At 36.7% G+C, this 18,603-nt stretch overlaps 1 protein-coding gene across 3 annotated transcripts in view; it reads left to right on the top strand.

Annotated features, from left to right (window-relative positions):
* AGPS (alkylglycerone phosphate synthase) overlaps positions 1-18,603 on the top strand; it is a 139,479-nt gene that overhangs the window by 24,017 nt on the left and 96,859 nt on the right. For all 3 annotated transcript variants that reach the window (XM_022570098.2, XM_089915989.1, XM_022570097.3), the window contains exon 2: positions 11,407-11,496. In XM_022570098.2, the coding sequence (XP_022425806.2) occupies positions 11,407-11,496 (90 nt within the window). The remainder of the gene's footprint in view (positions 1-11,406; positions 11,497-18,603) is intronic.

The raw sequence follows: 18,603 nt of genomic DNA, 5'->3' as shown, positions 1-18,603 counted from the left end.
AATTAGAAAATATAGATAACAATTTGGTTTTTTATCTGAACTGAGCAGTGAAGTATCTTGTATTAGAATTTTGATTTTTGGAACTATATTGGAAAAATATATATTTTTTAGTTATCAGCTAGCTGAACTTTTTTTTATTGCTAACCCCAAATAAAAGTAGCTCAAAGCATATTTTCCTTTTCTTTATTTTCCAGTGAAAACTATCATGATTAGAAATAGTAATGATAGGGACTATGCATTTATATCGGGATGCTTGCAACATGTCATAGTGCTTAGAAAAATATTGATGTGATGAAGAGTTTCCTTTAAATCACTAGTAGAGGAATAGTAATCTGACTTAATCTATGTTTGTACAGAGACTTAAAAATGAAAATTTCCCATTTTAAGAATAAAGAAAGGAACTCTGGTTTTGATAAAGATAATGTTAAATCTAAAATTTCAGTTAAAAATGGTGCAAAAATCAGCACTGGGAAATGCAGAATACTGAGTATGTATAGCATGGGAGAATACTGCCACCTTGTGTACGTGTGGTGCTATTTTAATGTCTCCTTTTTCTTTTGTTATGCCAGCTAATACAATGTGCTTTTTCACTATTTGATACTGTGGTCAGATGTGTAAATGTGTAAAACATGGACTTGTGTGTGTGTGTGTGTGTGTGTGTAGTAAAATCCAGCTTTTCTTGTTTCTTGGAGGGGGGTGGGGGAGTCTTATATCTTGAGGACATTAAATTTGTAGTTAGCGCTAAGAATTGGAAAGTGTGAGAGATCAGTCTGGTTAGTTGATTTCTGTGGTTAGTTGAGAATTGAGTTCTTTTATTTGAATCTTATGGAAAGTTGATGATTCTTTGATCATTCTTCATTTCAGTGCTTGTAGTGCTTTGGAATCATTATGCTGAATGGCAGAATTCATTATCCTATAGATAAAGGGAGTACAAGGCATTGGGTATCCTAATACAACCAGATTCCTTGATGCTTAAATGTTTTCCTTTAGGTCAAGTGCAGAAGAATGACTATAATAATAACATGTAATAGTGCTTAGAAAAATATTAATGTGATGAAGAAGAGGTTCCTTTAAATCATTTTAACTACCTGAGAGCATGACTTAGTGGGTTTCGAATATTACCTTTCTGAAGAGAAAGAATGACAAAACTGGGAGTTCACTTTCTGATGCTCACAGCTAACTTAGCGCTGTAATCATGAGTACTTCTCTGGGCACACATTTCTTCATCTGAAAAATGAGCAGTTGAACTGGATGGTTTCTAAGGACCTTTTTAGTTTTAGAATTCTATGACCGTGTAAAGTTTTACTCTAATTTTTAAAATGTTAATGCTATAAAATGCCCTTCAGTGTACTCATTACATTCTTCTATATAAGCAGTTATTTTAAAGTTTAATGTAATCACATAGTTAAGTTTAACTGTCATAGAAAATATTAGTAACTTGAAGGGATACATGTATATAAAAGTTTAAAACCAGAAGCCTAGGAAATTTGCCTACGTTTTATTTAATGTGTGGGGTACTTTGAAAATAACAGAAGATTGGTTTGGGGGTAATCTAGATTTTAATTACATACTACTTAAGCAACATAACATTGTTTTTTTGAGGCACAAATGCATTACAAATGCCCGTATTTCAACTTCTGGGAAGCCTCCAAAAGTTGGTATAAATATGGTAAGGCCTATATCATAGGCAGAATTTTCTGATTGAGATGAAAAGAAAGAAAAAAGGTACCTTAGCCTACAGTTATAAACTTGGAGGTTCTTTAAGATATTACCCAACTGAAAATTTAAGTTCCAGAGTCTTGAGTATGTAAATCTCTTCATTTTTCAGTGTACAGCAGCAGGTGTTTCCTGCTTATTACCTAGATAAATTTTTCTCATGAAGTGTTAAGAGTGAACACATGTAATCACGTTTACTATGAGGCCATCTGGGAATAATTTTTTAAAATTCTAAGCATAATTTTAAGGAAAATGATTCTCATTGTTAAGCTGTATAAACCTGCCGGATTCAACATCTGTAATGAAATAATTTCCCATGCTTAGTGATTGTAATACCAAGGCAAAATGACTATATTGGTATTTTTGCATTTATTTTGTATAATATGAAACTACTCTTTTATAGAGTACAGACTTCATGACAAAGGTTTAAATTCACTAATAAAATTCATTGCATATACAAAAATGTATGCACATATTATAAAATATTAAGTAAAGATGTTAAATGTACATATTCTCATGTAAATTATTATGGAAACATAATAAAAATAAAATATTAAGTAAATTATATTCATAAAAGTGAAGAGAATATAATCATGAAAAAAGCAAAGTGGACAATAACCTAATCTGTTTTTACAAAGTATAAACTTAAGAAAACAAGTGCAGGCCTCTATAAAAACCCAAAAGGACGGGGTTTGGAGAACTTCTAGGTCAGTGAACACGTGGAGATTTGGTCAGAGTTTTGGCCCTGGAGGGGGCACGGATGCTCTGTGCCCCTTCCCCATGCCTTGCCTTATGCATCTCTACCATTGGATGTTCATCTGTATCCTTTATCATAACTTGTAATAAACTGCTAAACGAAAAAGAGGACAGCAATAATAACAACAACAGAGAAACATTCTGCATGATAAGAAGCCATCTCTTGGCTGGCAACGACCCAAATATTCTACCCCTGGGAAGCCTGTTTTGCATTTGCAGCAAGGGGGCATTGAGGTAACAATACACTACAAGCCAGAGGGAGGGGGGAGGGAAGTTTAGGAGTTGAGGAAAGAAGATTAAAGAGCATGAGGAGATCTCAGAGACCAGTGGAATAAAGGCCTTTTGCATATGAAGATCAGGTGACAAGTTAACTGGCTACCAGCCTCCAAAGCAATATGCTTTTTCATACCTTGTGGCTCAAAGGGTCTTGGTGCTCCAGCCGGGTGTCAGGCCTGAGCCTCTGCAGTGGGAGAGCCAAGTTCAGGACAGTGGTCCACCAGAGACCTCCTGGCCCCCTGTAATATCAAACAGTGAAAGCTGTCCCAGAGATCTCCATCTCAACACTAAGACCCAGCTCCACTCAAAGACCAGCAAGCTACAGTGCTGGACACCCTATGCCAAACAATTAGCAAGACAGGAACACAACCCTACCCATTAGCAGAAAGGCTGCCTAAAATCATAATAAGTTTAGAGACACCCTAACACACACCACCGGATCCAGCTTCATCCACCAGAACACAGACACCAGTCCCCTCCACCAGGAAGCCTACACAACCTACTGGACCAGCCTTACCCACTGGGGGCAGACACCAAAAACAACGGGAACTACGAACCTGCAGCCTGCGAAAAGGAGACCCCAAACACAGTAAGTTAAGCAAAATGAGAAGACAGAGAAATACACAGCAGATGAAGGAGCAAGCCCACCAGACCAAACAAATGAAGAGGAAATAGGCAGTCTACATGAAAACGAAATCAGAGAAATGATAGTAAAGATGATCCAAAATCTTGGAAATAGAATGGAGAAAATACAAAAAACGTTTAACAAGGACCTCGAAGAACTAAAGAGCAAACAAACAATGATGAACAACCAATAAATGAAATTAAAAATTCTCTAGAAGGAATCAATAGCAGAATAATTGAGGCAGAAGAAGGGAGAAGTGACCTGGAAGATAAAATAGTGGAAATAACTACCACAAAGCAGAATAAAGAAAAAGGAATGAAAAGAATTGAGGACAGTCTCAGAGACCTCTGGGACAACATTAAATGCACCAACATTCGAATTATAGAGGTCCCAGAAGAAGAAGAGAGAAAAAAAAGGATCTGAGAAAATATGTGAAAAGATTATAGTTGAAAACTTCCCTAATATGGTAAAGGAAATAGTCAATCAAGTCCAGGAAGTGCAGAGTCCCATACAGGATAAATCCAAGGAGAAACATGCCAAGACACATATTAATCAAACTATCAAAAATTAAACACAAAGGAGGGCTTCCCTGGTGGCGCAGTGGTTGAGAGTCCGCCTGCCAATGCAGGGGACACGGGTTCGTGCCCCAGTCCGGGAAGATCCCACATACAATGGAGCGGCTGCGCCCGTGAGCCATGGCCACTGAGCCTGCGCGTCTGGAGGCTGTGCTCTGCAACGGGAGAGGCCACAACAGTGAGAGGCCCGCGTACCGCAAAAAAAAAAAAAAAAAAAAGGAAAAAATATTAAAAGCAGCAAGGGAAAAGCAACAAATAACATACAAGGGAATCCCCAAGGTTAACAGCTGATCTTTCAGGAGAAACTCTGCAAGCCAGAAGGGAGTGGCAGGACATATTTAAAGTGATGAAAGGCAAAAACCTACAACCAAGATTGCTCTACCCAGCAAGGATCTCATTCATATTCGACTGAGAAATTAAAACCTTTACAGACAAGCAAAAGCTAAGAGAATTCAGCACCACCAAACCAGCTTTACAACAAATGCTAAAGGAACTTCTCTAAGTGGGAAACACAAGAGAAGGAAAAGACCTTCAATAACAAACTCAAAACAATTAACAAAATGGGAATAGGAACATACATATGGATAATTACCTTCAATGTAAATGGATTAAATGCTCCAACCAAAAGACATAGACTGGTTGAATGGATAAAAAAACAAGACCCGTATATATGCTGTCTACAAGAGACCCACTTCAGACCTAGGGACACATACAGACTGAAAGTGAGGGGATGGAAAAAGATATTCCATGCAAATGGAAATCAAAAGAAAGCTGGAGTAGCAATTCTCATATCAGACAAAATAGACTTTAAAATAAAGACTATTACAAGAGACAAAGAAGGACACTACATAATGATGAAGGGATCAATACAAGAAGATATAACAATTGTAAATATGCACCCAACATAGGAGCACCTCAATACATAAGGCAAATGCTAACAGCCATAAAAGGGGAAATAGACAGTAACACAATCATAGTAGGGGATTTTAACACCCCACTTTCACCAATGGACAAATCATCCAAAATGAAAATAAGGAAACTCAAGCTTTAAATGACACATTAAACAAGATGGACTTAATTGATACTTATAGGACATTCCATCCAAAAACAACAGAATACACTTTCTTCTCAAGGGCTCATGGAACATTCCACACAATAGATCATACCTTGGGCCACAAATCAACACTTGGTAAATTTTAGAAAACTGAAATCGTATCAAGTAACTTTTCTGACCATAATTCTGTGAGACTAGATATCAATTACAGGAAAAAATCTGTAAAAAATACAAACACATGGAGGCTAAACAGTACACTATGGGATGCAGCAAAAGCAGTTCTAAGAGGGAAGTTCATAGCAGTACAGTCCTACCTCAAGAAACAGGAAACATCTTAAATAAACAACCTAACCTTACACCTAAAGCAATTAGAGAAAGAAGAACAAAAAACCCCCAAAGTTAGCAGAAGTAAAGAAATCATAAAGATCAGAGCAGAAACAAATGAAAAAGAAATGAAGGCAATGATAGCAAAGATCAATAAAACTAAAAGCTGGTTCTTTGAGAAGATAAACAAAATTGATAAACCATTAGCCAGACTCATCAAGAAAAAAAGGGAAAAGACTCAAATCAATAGAATTAGAAATGAAAAAGGAGAAGTAATAACAGACACTGCAGAAATATAAAGGATCATGAGAGATTACTACAAGCAACTATATGCCAATAAAATGGAGAACATGGAAGAAATGGACAAATCTTTAGAAAAGCACAACCTTCCGAGACTGAACCAGGAAAAAATAGAAAATATAAACAGACCAATCAGAAGCACTGAAATAGATACTGTGATAAAAAATCTTCCCCCAAAAAAGGCCCCAGGACCAGAAGGCTTCACAGGTGAATTCTATCAAATATTTAAAGAGCTAACACCCATCCTTCTCAGACTCTTCCAAAATATAGCAGAGGGAGGAACACTCCCAAACTCATTCTATGAGGCCACCATCACCCTGATACCAAAACCAGACAAAGATGTTACAAAGAAAGAAAACTACAGGCCAATATCACTGATGAGCATAGACGCAAAAATCCTCAACAAAATACTAGCAAACAGAATCCAACAGCATTTTAAAAGGATCATACATCATGATCAAGTGGGGTTTATCCCAGGAATGCAGGGATTCTTCAATATATGCAAATCAATCAATGTGCTACACCATATTAACAAACTGAAGAATAAAAACCATATGATCATCTCAATAGATGCAGAAAAACCTTTTGACAAAATTCAACACCCATTTATGATAAAGACCCTCCATAGGCAGAGAGGGAACTTAACCTCAACATAATAAAGGCCATATATGACAAACCCACAGCCAACGTCTTTCTCAGTGGTGAAAAACTGAAATCATTTCTACTAAGATCAGGAACAAGACAAGGTTGCCCACTCTCACCACTATTATTCAACATAGTTTTGGAAGTTTTAGCCACAGCAGTCATAGGAGAAAAAGAAATAAAAGGAATCCAAATTGGAAAAGAAGAAGTAAAGTTGTCACTGTTTGCAGATGACATGATACTATACATAGAGAATCCTAAAGATGCTACCAGAAAACTACTAGAGCTAATCATGAACTTGGTAAAGTAGCAGGATACAAATTTAATGCACAGAAATCTCTTGCATTCCTATACACTAATGATGAAAAATCTGAAAGAGAAATTAAGGAAACACTCCCATTTACCATTACAACAAAAAGAATAAAATACCTAGGAATAAACCTACCTAAGGAGACAAAAGACCTGTATGCAGAAAACTATAAGACACAGATGAAAGAAATTAATGACGATACCAACAGATGGAGAGATATACCATGTTCTTGTATTGGAAGAATCAACATTGTGAAAATGACTGTACTACCCAAAGCAATCTACAGATTCAGTGCAATCCCTATCAAACTACCAGTGGCATTTTTCACAGAACTAGAACAAAATCTTCCACAGTTTGTATGTAAACACAAAAGACCCCAAGAAAGAAACACAGAGCTGGAGGAATCAGGCTCCCTGACTTCAGACTATACTACAAAGCTACAGTAATCAAGACAGTATGGTACTGCCACAAATACAGAAATATAGATCAATGGAACAGGAGAGAAAGCCCAGAGATAAACCCACGCACATATGGTCACCTTATCTTTGATAAAGGAGGCAAGAGTATACAATGGGCACAGTGTATACTTTTTTTTGCTTTTTTAATTGATTTATTTATGGCTGTGTTGGGTCTTTGTTGCTGTGCGTGGGCTTTTTCTAGTTGTGGCGAGTGGGGGCTACTCTTTGTTGTGGTGCACAGGCTTCTCATTGTGGTGGCTTCTCTTTGTTGTGGAGCACGGGCTCGAGATGTGCGGGCTCAGTAATTGTGGCTTGCAGGCTCTAGAGCGCGGGGTCAGTAGTTGTGGTGTAGAGCTTAGTTGCTCCGTGGCATGCGGGATCTTCCTGGACTAGGGACCAAACCCGTATCCCCTGCATTGGCAGGCGGATTCTTAACCACTGTGTCTCCAGTATACAATGGAGAAAAGACAGCCTCTTCAATAAGTGGTGCTGGGGAAACTGGACAGCTGCATGTAAAAGAATGAAGTTAGAACACTGCCTAACACCATACACAAAAATAAACTCAAAATGGATTAAAGACCTAAATGTAAGGCCAGAGACTATAAAAGTCTTAGAGGAAAACATAGGCAGAACACTCTATGATGTAAATCACAGCAAGATCCTTTTTGACCCACCTCCTAGAGAAATGGAAATAAAAACAAAAATAAACAAATGGGACTTAATGAAGCTTAAAAACTTTTGCACAGCAAAGGAAACCATAAACAAGACGAAAAGAAAACCCTCAGAATGGGAGAAAATATTTGCAAATGAAGCAACTGACAAAGGATTAATCTCCAAAATATACAAGCAGCTCATGCAGCTCAATATCAATAGAACAAACAACCCAATCCAAAAATGGGCAGAAGACCTAAATAGACATTTTTCCAAAGAAGATAATACAGATTGCCAACAAACACATGAAAGGATGCTCAACATCACTAAGCATTAGAGAAATGCAAATCAAAAGTACAATAATGTATCACCTCACATCAGTCAGAATGGCCATCATCAAAAAATCTACAAACAGTGAATGTTGGAGAGGGTGTTGAGAAAAGGGAACCCTGTTGCACTGTTGATGGGAATGTAAATTGATACAACCACTATGGAGAGCTGTATGGAGGTTCCTTAAAAAACTAAAAATAGAACTACCATATGACCCAGCAATCCCATTACTGGGCATATACCTTGAGAAAACCATAATTCAAAGAGTCATGTACCACAATGTTCACTGCAGCTCCATTTACAATAGCCAGGACATGGATGCAACCTAAGTTTCCATCTACAGATGAATGGATAAAGAAGATGTGGCACATATATACAATGGAGTATTACTCAACCATAAAAAGAAACGAAATTGAGTTATTTGTAGTGAGGTGGATGGACCTAGAGTCTGTCATACTGAGTGAAGTAAGTGAGAAAGAGAAAACCTTCCCTTTTGCTAACACATGTATATGGAATCTAAAAAAAAAAAAAGGTTCTAATGAACCTAGGGGCAGGACAGGATTAAAGACACAGACATAGAGAATGGACTTGAGGACACGGGGAGAGGGAAGGGTTAGCTGGGAAGAAGTGAGAGAGTAGCATTGACATATATACACTACCAAATGTAAAATAGGTAGCTAGTGGGAAGCAGCCGCATAGCAAAGGGAGATCAGCTCGGTGCTTTGTGTCCAGCTAAAGGGGTGGAATAGGGAGTAGGGAGTACAGAGACACAAGAGGGAGGAGATATGGGGATATATGTATACATATAGCTGACTCACTTAGTTATACAGCAGCAAGTAACACAGCATTGTAATTCAATTATACTGCAATGAACATGTGAAAAAAAAATAAAACAAGTGGATTAGTGTCATGTCATTAGTCATGAGATTTTTCTGTAGAGATTTTTTCCAAAAGCTGTCTTTCAAAACCTCCCTCTACAGTGAGGTAGAATTGTGAAATAAGAAGAAAATATTGACTGATAGTTTATAGCAAGCTCATCTACAAATCTAATCTCTGGATTTGTTACTCTTTAAGATGTTTTTGAGGCCTTCCTGGTGGCTCAGTTTTTAAGAATCTGCCTGCCAATGCAGGGGATACGAGTTCAATCCCTGGTCAGGGAAGATCCTACATGCGGCAGAGCAACTAAGCCCGTGTGCCACAACTACTCACCCCGTGCGTCACAAGTACTGAAGCCTGCACGCCCTAGAGCCCGTGCTGCACAACAAGAGAAGCCACCGCAATGAGAAGCCCGTGCACCGCAACGAAGAGTAGCCCCCGCTCACCACAACTAGAGAAAGCCTGCACGCAGCAACAAAGACCCAATGCGGCAATAAATAAATAAATAGATAGATAGATCGATCGATCAATCAAGATGTATTTGAACAGTATGTTTTTGTATAGGAAATATAGTTTTTACTGTTAGCAAACTAATTTTAAAGAGAGCATTCCTAGTTTCTTTTTAATTTTATGTATTGATGGGTATTTCATTACATAATTAATGACTGTATTTGGTTCATTTGTATTGTGTTAGTGTTCTACTTGTTTGAAAAGCCCTTGAAATGGAAGATTTATGGTTGTAATAAAAAATTTGCTTGCTTGTCAGTAGTCATTTTCTTCCTTGAGAATTATGGAGAATTAGAACACTTTTTATTTTTTTATTTTTTATTTATTCAGTTGTTTCTCTGGCTGTGTTGGGTCTTCGTTGCTGCACATGGGCTTTCTCTGGTTGAGGTGAGCAGGGGCTACTCTTCATTGCGGTGCGTGGGCTTCTCACTGTGGTGGCTTCTCTTGTTGCCGAGCTCTGGCTCTAGGCATGTGGGCTTCACTAGTTGTGGCACGTGGGCTCAGTAGTTGTGGCTCACAGGCTCTAGAGCACAGGTTCAGTAGTTTTGGCGCACGGACTTAGTTGCTCCGTGGCATGTGGGATCTTCCCAGACCAGGACTCCAACCCGTGTCCTCTGCATTGGCAGGCAGATTTTTTTTTTTTTTTTTTTTTTTGCGGTACGCGGGCCTCTCACTGTTGTGGCCTCTCCCGCTGCGGAGCACAGGCTCTGGACACGCAGGCTCAGCGGCCATGGGTTACGGGCCTAGCTGCTCTACGGCATGTGGGATCTTCCCGGACCCGGCACGAACCCGTTCCCCTGCATCAGCAGGCGGACTCTCAACTGCTGCGCTACCAGGGAAGCCCTGGCAGGCGGATTTTTAACCGCTCTGCCACCAGGGAATCCCTGGAACACTTTTTAATAGTATATCTTTGTTTATTTTGAAATTTCGTTAAAAAATTGAGGTAAAATTGATGTGTAACATTATACTAGTTTTAGGTGTACAGCTTAGTGATTCGATATTTGTGTGTATTGTGAATTTTTCACCATAATAAGTCTAGTTAACATTCATCACCACACATAGTTACAGAGTTCTTTTTTATGATGTATTTTCAAGTATTTTCATCATAAACTACAGTCATTGAATTTGCAGTAAGAAGATTCACCATCAGTTTATTTCAGTGGCCCAGGTATACTAGGGCATCATGCTAAAATATGTATTAAATGCTGACACAGTAGTTCGGTGTGGTTGCTTATTGTGTTCTGCATGGGTCCAAACCAATCTAATTCTTTTGTAATGTGTAAAATTGAATGAGTGAGTGATTGATTTTGATGAAAACAATTTTTAAAACTGTGAAATACTGGCATTTTGGAAATTAAAGATAACATTGTTTTGGAACATTGAAAACTGGTATGGTCATTAACTGTTATGTTAATGTTAATATGTAGATCAAGGTAGTTGTTGGCATTTACATGGAAGTTAAAGGATTTAGAATGTTTGTAAACCCAGTGTTCAGATTTTTAATCTACTTTATTGAAAGTGCCTGCTACTGGTAGTGTCAATGCTAGTGAACCTACTTTGTAAATTGGTCTTTTTCATTCTAGTGGAAGATTAATAATTGCGATTTTTCTAATATATGAAAAAACTTGTTTCCTGTTAAGTGAATTTTATTTTAGTTGCAAAATATTTTAGGCTGTCATATAATATAAACTCAATAACATGCAAAATGAAGCATATTTATACTCTAAGAATATTTTCCTCCTTCTTCCTCCTTTTTCCTTTGAATGTGTTAAATTTAGTGGTTGTAGCCCTTTGTGAAGCAGGTGCTGCTCATCAGAGTGATTCTATATTTAGAAATATTAATGTATAGACATTTTAATATATATTCATTTTATTTAAAGCAACATAATATTAGTGGAATAAGGTCTTCTGTTAAATGATTGTGAAAGTTAATAGTCAATGATGCAGTGTTCAGTTTTGAGATGTTTAGTATAGATCTCATTTATGTGTATTTTTCTGCTTATTAGGCAAGAAGTTATGAAATGGAATGGATGGGGATATAATGATTCCAGGTTCTTCTTCAATAAGAAAGGACAAGTTGAGTTGACTGGGAAAAGGTAACTGGTTTTTTCTTTGTTTTATTCCTTTTATTTCTCTTTCTCTGAAAAATTTTAAACATAAATAACAAATGTAATGTTAAATAATAGACATACATAAAAAAATAGAATAATAGAATGACTCCCCCCTTGATTTAAAAGTTATTAACATTTTGCCATAATTGCTTTTCTTTTTCTGTTATGTATCAAATTCTGACATTGTCATGTCACTTCTAAATATTTATATATGTATCCCTTAAAAAAATAAGGACCTAATATAATCAATCATATAATACTATTATCATACTCCCCCAAATAACAGAAATTTTATATCTGATTATTCACATTCACATTTCTCTGTCTAAATAATATCATTCTGTAGGTAGTTTGAATAGGATCCAAAAAGGTTTGCAGTTACCCACCATCTAATCCACATGACATTGGCTTATTCAAAGTAACTCTTTGTTTAAGACTGGAAATATAATTTTGGTTGGGTTATTATGGAAGGTGAACATTATGGAAGGTCCTTGTGAATATAAATAGTATTTTAAAAATTAGTTTTCTGAGGTATATTAGAGAAGAAGTGATGAAGAGAGGTATATTAGAGAAGAAGTGATGAAGAGAGATCATTTGTGTGGTAACTTTCACATTCTGAAATATTTTTGGTAATAATGTTGATATGAATTCTAAAGAATATTTGTATTGTTGCTGTTCCAGATGTAGACAGAATTGTAAAATGAGTTCTTAATTGATTTTAAGTAACACTGACCCTGCTGAAGCTGGTGTTTTGGGTTTGTCTATTGAATTTTGATATAACTTGGAAGGACAGTGAGTACAAATACAAAATTTTTAAATGTGGCTCTAAAAATAAATTAAAAATTGAGACTAGGTAAAAAATTGGATTAGGTATATCATGAATCTGTTCCAGTATTTCACTTTGACTTCATATCTATTGGGCATTAATATACTTGTTTTTAAAACAAGTATATGGTATATCAGTATACTGAAATATCAGCAAGAAAAGTTTTCTTTGGAGAAGTTCTTTTTCTTTACAACATAACCATTCCATTTTTGTTTTTAACTTAAACGTACTTCGTACCTGAAAAAAAACCTCAGGAATGGTAATTAGTAACTAATTTTAATGAAGGTGTGAAGGTGTACAATTTACATTTGCTTTTTTTTTTTTTTTTTTTTTTTTTTTTTGCGGTATGCGGGCCTCTCAGTGCTGTGGCCTCTCCCCCTGCGGAGCACAGGCTCTGGACACGCAGCCTCAGCGGCCATGGTTAACGGGCCCAGCCGCTCCGCGGCATGTGGGATCCTCCCGGACCGGGGCACGAACCCGCGTTCCCTGCATCGGCAGGCGGACTCTCAACCACTGCGCCACCAGGGAAGCCCTACATTTGCTTTTTAATAGGAAAAATAATTATCTGCATTCTCATTCCCATTCTTTAGTGTGACTGGACAGCATGTTGGTGGAGGCTTAGTTGAGAAATTGTGTAATTCAGGTAGAAGGAATTTCTAGTTAAAATTAAATTTACCAGTGTTCTAAACATTGAGTGTTTTATGTTTTAAATAGAATAATGTCTAATACAGTAGAAACTTGTCATGTAGAGATTGGCTTTACAGAATCTTCAGGGGGGAAAAAGTGAATCTTTTGAACTTAGAAAACCAACTTTCTCTCTTCTTAGATACTGTCTTCATTTCTCTCTTTCTCTCTCTCTGGACCTTGAAGTTATAGCATCTTTGTTTTATGTGAGGGGGCAAATAGGCACTTGTGCACTGTGCCATTGAAAGCATAAGATACCTACTGTCTTCTGTAGGGTACTGTAGGCTATGGATTGGTTTATGTTAGCAGTGTATGTGTGTGAAGTGAATGATTAGTCATAGGAAGTGTCACAATTATTTATACCTTAGTGTATGAACCCTTATACCCATGGGTTTAGAATCTGGCTCTTATTTTGGGTGTTCTGGCACTTGGCTTGCCAGTTTTCCCAGAGAGGATCAGATTGTAAGTGGCTGATACATGTGTGACACTCATAAGATACTAAAAGAAAATTAGAACCCCAGTGTGTTCACTTATAATTAGATTATTTCTTTTTCAGGATGTAGAACAGTTGTTAATGCCCTTCCTGATATTAAGATATGTAGAAAACAAAATTTGTAATTTATATATTGTTTGGAGAGCATAAATTCAGAGCAAAGCGAATTCAGTGGTCTTGAGAGAGATTTTTATCCAGGTTGTAGTAGAATTCGAGAATTTTTCCATTGACTTTAGACTTTGGAAGATTACTGCTGCTGCCCCTACAACCAGAATGGATTTCTTAAAGGCCTCATTTCTTTGCACTGTTGACTGCTGAGTCCAAGTCCAGTGGGGGAGAGGGGAAGAGAACAAGGGTACGTCTGACTGGCAGAGCCTGCAAGGGTAACCTTTGCTTCCTACTGAATTATCCATTATCCAGAGGGTAATTCTGCAAACACAGAAATGGAATTTAAATGTTCTAGGATTAAATATGTTATACATAAACCATTTAATAACTGAAACCAAATAACTAAATAATATTCACTTCTCATTTTGGTGCTTCCAGAAGCACCATTATCTTGCCACAGACAGGATAATCAACTGGATTGAATTGGATCATAGCTTTCTCTATATCTAGTCTAGTTTCCTAGGGCTAATGATTGAATTAGTAGATTTCTCTGATTTTTTTTATCAGAAAACATTTAGAAATATTATTTAAGATAATAATAGCTATTACTTATTGAGCTCCTACTGAGTTATCTTAAAATAACCCTAAGTGGGTAGTGATATGTTCTTAGAAATAATCAGGAGATTGAGGATGAGAGAGGTTAAATAGCTTACTTGAGGTCAGCTGCGCAGTGGGAAATTGTGATTAAAAAACAAGTGTTTTAAGCTTCATTTTTGTGCTCGTTCTATTATACTGTGCTAATGAGGTACCATACTCATCCACTGTATTGATTTTATTCTCTTTCCAGTCTCTGGAAGCACTTTACAGGAGCCTTCTACACTCTATACACCGGTACAGTAGAGTTAGTCATATTGTAAAAAGTTAACCTATGACAAAAGTTCCTATTGCTCCAGAGGAACGTGAAGGGCAGAAGCGTAAGAATACGGTTGTGATATTCCTAAAAGAGAAAATGGAATTTGTGACTAGAAAGGATGAGTACAAGAAAACAATATGAATTCACCATGTTGTATTAAATAATATTAGATTTTAAGGCCAGTTTTTGAAATTCTTTGTAAAGACTTTCTATTCCAGCATTGTAGTGGACTGAACAAATATAGACCCTTTGCCCTCTATAACCAGGTAGAAAACATGGATAAAATACTACAAGAAAGAAATAATAACAGAGCTGGAAAGAAAGAAAGGGAAATCCTTAGGTGCCAGAAACTAAGAGTGACTCTCAGTGAAAATTTATGGGGGGTTCCCCTATTTTTGATCCACAGAACATTGAAAAGGTAGAAAAATTTTATGAGCAAATGTGGTTGGTTGTCTGTATATATTTTGGGGAGGGTAACTTTGGCATTTCAAACCCAACCATTAAATTAGAAGCAATTATAAGCTATTACAGATGTCAGGGAAAAATCGTAAGTTTTTCCCTGAGCACAGTCTGTTTTCTGAACAAACTTGTAATTTGTCAGTTTATAAATCCCTAGGTTTATAATCTTGCGATTCTTATTCCTCCTATATATAGATGAATTGAGTCCTCCTAGGTTTAAGCAGCAGAAGGCAGTACTTCAGAGCTAATGCTATATAGATTTCTATAAATTAAAAATTTTGAAAAGTGTCATTATTCTTTGACTTTAAAAGCGTTATACATTAGTTGGTGCTTTCAAGGCACAAGTTAATGATTAGGTAGAGAGAATTTCTTTGGGTTTGTTGTACTTCGTATTTTCAATGGCATAATTTTTAAAGTTTTACCTCCTATAAAAAGCTATTAAATTGGTTAGCAATTGTGGAACTCACTGAGAATAGATGGTTGTGTCTACTAATATTTTGCTGCCTCTGTGCACTGCCCCAGAGTGAGAGTCACCTTGTCTATAGTCGCCTTAAATCCTGATGTGCACTTGCTTCTTGGGTATTTATGTCCACAGAGTTTTCTTTCCATTATACAGTGATTTCATGGGTTTTGAAAGTTTGCTCTGGTTCTGTATCTTCTACAATATAGTCTACTTTGATCTTAAGGAAAGGTGGTAAATTGACCTCACCTTATATTTTATAACAAAAACCATTTCTTAAAGTTCTCAAACCAGTCTTCAGTTGTGGTAAAGATCTATTCAGTGGTCACCCTGTTTCAACAGTTCGTATGGGCATTTGGCTTTCTGGTAGAAGTTGCATGTTTCCTGCCCATATGTTCACCATACAAATTAAATGTCTTTGTAGCTTTGACTAAACGAGGTTGTAAGTTTCTTAAGACCAGGAGTCATATTGTAATACCAATTCTGTGTGTCCTGCAATGCTTAGTACAGTCTTATGAGTGTTAAATAAATGCTTATTTATAGTTCTGGATGTAAATCCAAATTTTTTTGCTGTAAGAATCAAGTCATTCCAAAGCTGTTTCTTATGTTAAATACCTCCAATTCCTTTAACTTTTCTTATGTTTCTTTTCCATTCATTTACTTTTTTGATTTCAGAGTTTTCTCCTTTACCTCATGATATTTTATGAGATTTTGGGGGCCCTTGGCAGTATGCTAGGCTTTATGATGATTAAGTCAAGCTTCTTTTACTGTTTTTCAAATCCCAGGGCATTAGGTGCAAGAAAAAGTACAATTGAAAAGCTTTCATTCTTACATGGAACTCTTTTTGAACTGTGTTAAATTTTATGCGGGAATTATAGATAATGGAGCAAAGTCTTAAATCCGAGGTTCTGCCAAATAAGATATTTCTTCAGAGTCTGAAATATTGTGCATTCAGATGTAGAAGTATATTCTGGTTATCTTAATGGTAGAATGTAGTTTTTTTGCACATGACAGTAATACCAACCTTGTATCTCTTGGTTCAAGTGTCTTGAAGGGGGGTTACCTTTTTATTTTATGGGTAATGTTACTTGTGAATTAAGGGATTCACAAAGGTCCGAATATTATCCTTCTGTGAATATTAAGAGTCTCCTGTATATTACAGAGACCCAAAGTAATTGTATGGTTAAAATATAAGGGCCCAGGATTAAAACCTAATATTTCCAAATTGGCCTTTTTGTAGGACATTATAACACATAGTAGCATATGTGTTATAACCAATTTCCCAGAATTTATACTTTTACTGTCAGGTAAGATGAAGAAAATTTTATATGCTGAATGTCTTAAGTTGTTTTAGCTGTGAGTCTTATACTTTCTTTCATTCCAATTTCTTTAAATTTATGAAAAAGGTATTATTATATAATACTTTAAATATTCCATTTCAGTTTGAATGTTAGCACTTGTGATTTTTTAATATAAAAAAGAGGAACTCGTTGAATAAAACATACTTATTTTTTTCATTCCACTATTATTTTTATTTTGCTAACCTTTATGTAAAGATTTATTTGAGAATTTTAGATGGTATTTTTGTTACATAATATGAAGTCATCATAAGAGGTGACGTCCTTTCAGCCAATGCCGTGTAACTGTTAAAATTACATGACAAAATGAGTGCTTTTTGTCACTTCCAATTAAAAATTCCTTTGGATAGGGCACACCACTGGCTCCTTTAATATTGAATTCTGTATTATAAAAATATATTTAATTTCAGTACAGAATTTATATATTACACACTGATTCCCCGCCCCCGCCGCCGCTTTGGCTATCTTTGTGAAGTCAAAGTAAACTTCTGAGGCTAGTTGCTAAAAGCTTTTGCAGTTATTTAAGCTCTGATGAAATGAGTGGGAAATAATCTTGAGCAAAAGTATTACACTTTGAACATTTTATTTTATTTTGGCTGTGTTGGGTCTTTGTTACTGTTCATGGGCTTTCTGTAGTTGTGGCGAGTGGGGGCTACTCTTTGTTGAGGTGCGTGGGCTTCTCATTGAGGTGGCTTCTCGTTGCGGAGCACGGGCTCTAGGTGCGCAGGCTTCAGTACCTGTGGCACGTGGGCTCAGTAGTTGTGGCTCACGGGCTCCAGAGCACAGGCTCAATAGTTGTGGCGCACAAGCTTAGTTGCTCCACAGCATGTGGGATCTTCCCGCACCAGGGTTTGAACCTGTGTCCCCTGAATTGGCAGGCAGATTCTTAACCACTGCGCCGCCAGGGAAGTCCCTTGAACATTTTAAATAACTTGTACAACATAGATGTTAAGACCAATATATAGTCTATTCTGGTTTGTTTTTGGTATTGGTTTAATTGTTCTTTGATCTGGAATAGATAGTGACTACTAGAGTATCTCTTCTTTTCTTCATTTAAACACACACTTTTCTCCATTAAACACAAAAATAAAAATAGCTTTGAGGACTTAAATGGCCATCTTGGAAAAAAATTACTTCTGACCTTACTTCATACCAAATACAGAGATCGATTCCAGATAGGTTATAGACCTAAATACATAAGCTAAAACTATAAAATTGCTAGAAGAATATACAGAATGTCTTTCTGAATTTGAGGTAGGCAAAAAGCAGAGAACTAAAAGCATTAGTATAAGGAAAAAGTGAATCAGACAGCATTAAAATATAGAACTTCTTTTCATCAAAAGGCTCCTTTAAGGGCTTCCCTGGTGGTGCAGTGGTTGAGAGTCAGCCTGCCGATGCAGGGGATGCGGGTTCGTGCCCTGGTCCAGGAAGATCCCACATGCCGCGGAGCGGCTGGGCCCGTGAGCCATGGCCGCTGAGCCTGCGCGTCTGGAGCCTGTGCTCCACAACGGGAGAGGCCACAACAGTGAGAGGCCCGCGTACCGCAAAAAAAAAAAAAAAAAAAAAAAAGACTCCTTTAAGAGAGTGAAAAGACAAATCACAGAGTGAGAGAAAATATTTAATACATACATCCTTGATTTCAGAATATATAGAGAATTCTTATACATCAATAAAAACATAATAATAAATGAGTAAAAGATGAACTGGCATTGAAAACAGGATATCTAAATGGACAATAGGTATATGAATAGAAGTTCAGTTTCTTGAGTAATCAGTGAAATTCAAATTAAT

The sequence above is a fragment of the Delphinapterus leucas genome, chromosome 8, assembly GCF_059928025.1.
Source record: "Delphinapterus leucas isolate spDelLeu-1000000601 "Yukka" chromosome 8, BTC_Dleu_Yukka2, whole genome shotgun sequence".
Lineage (NCBI taxonomy): Eukaryota > Metazoa > Chordata > Mammalia > Artiodactyla > Monodontidae > Delphinapterus > Delphinapterus leucas.
This window is presented reverse-complemented; position numbering and strand designations above follow the sequence as displayed.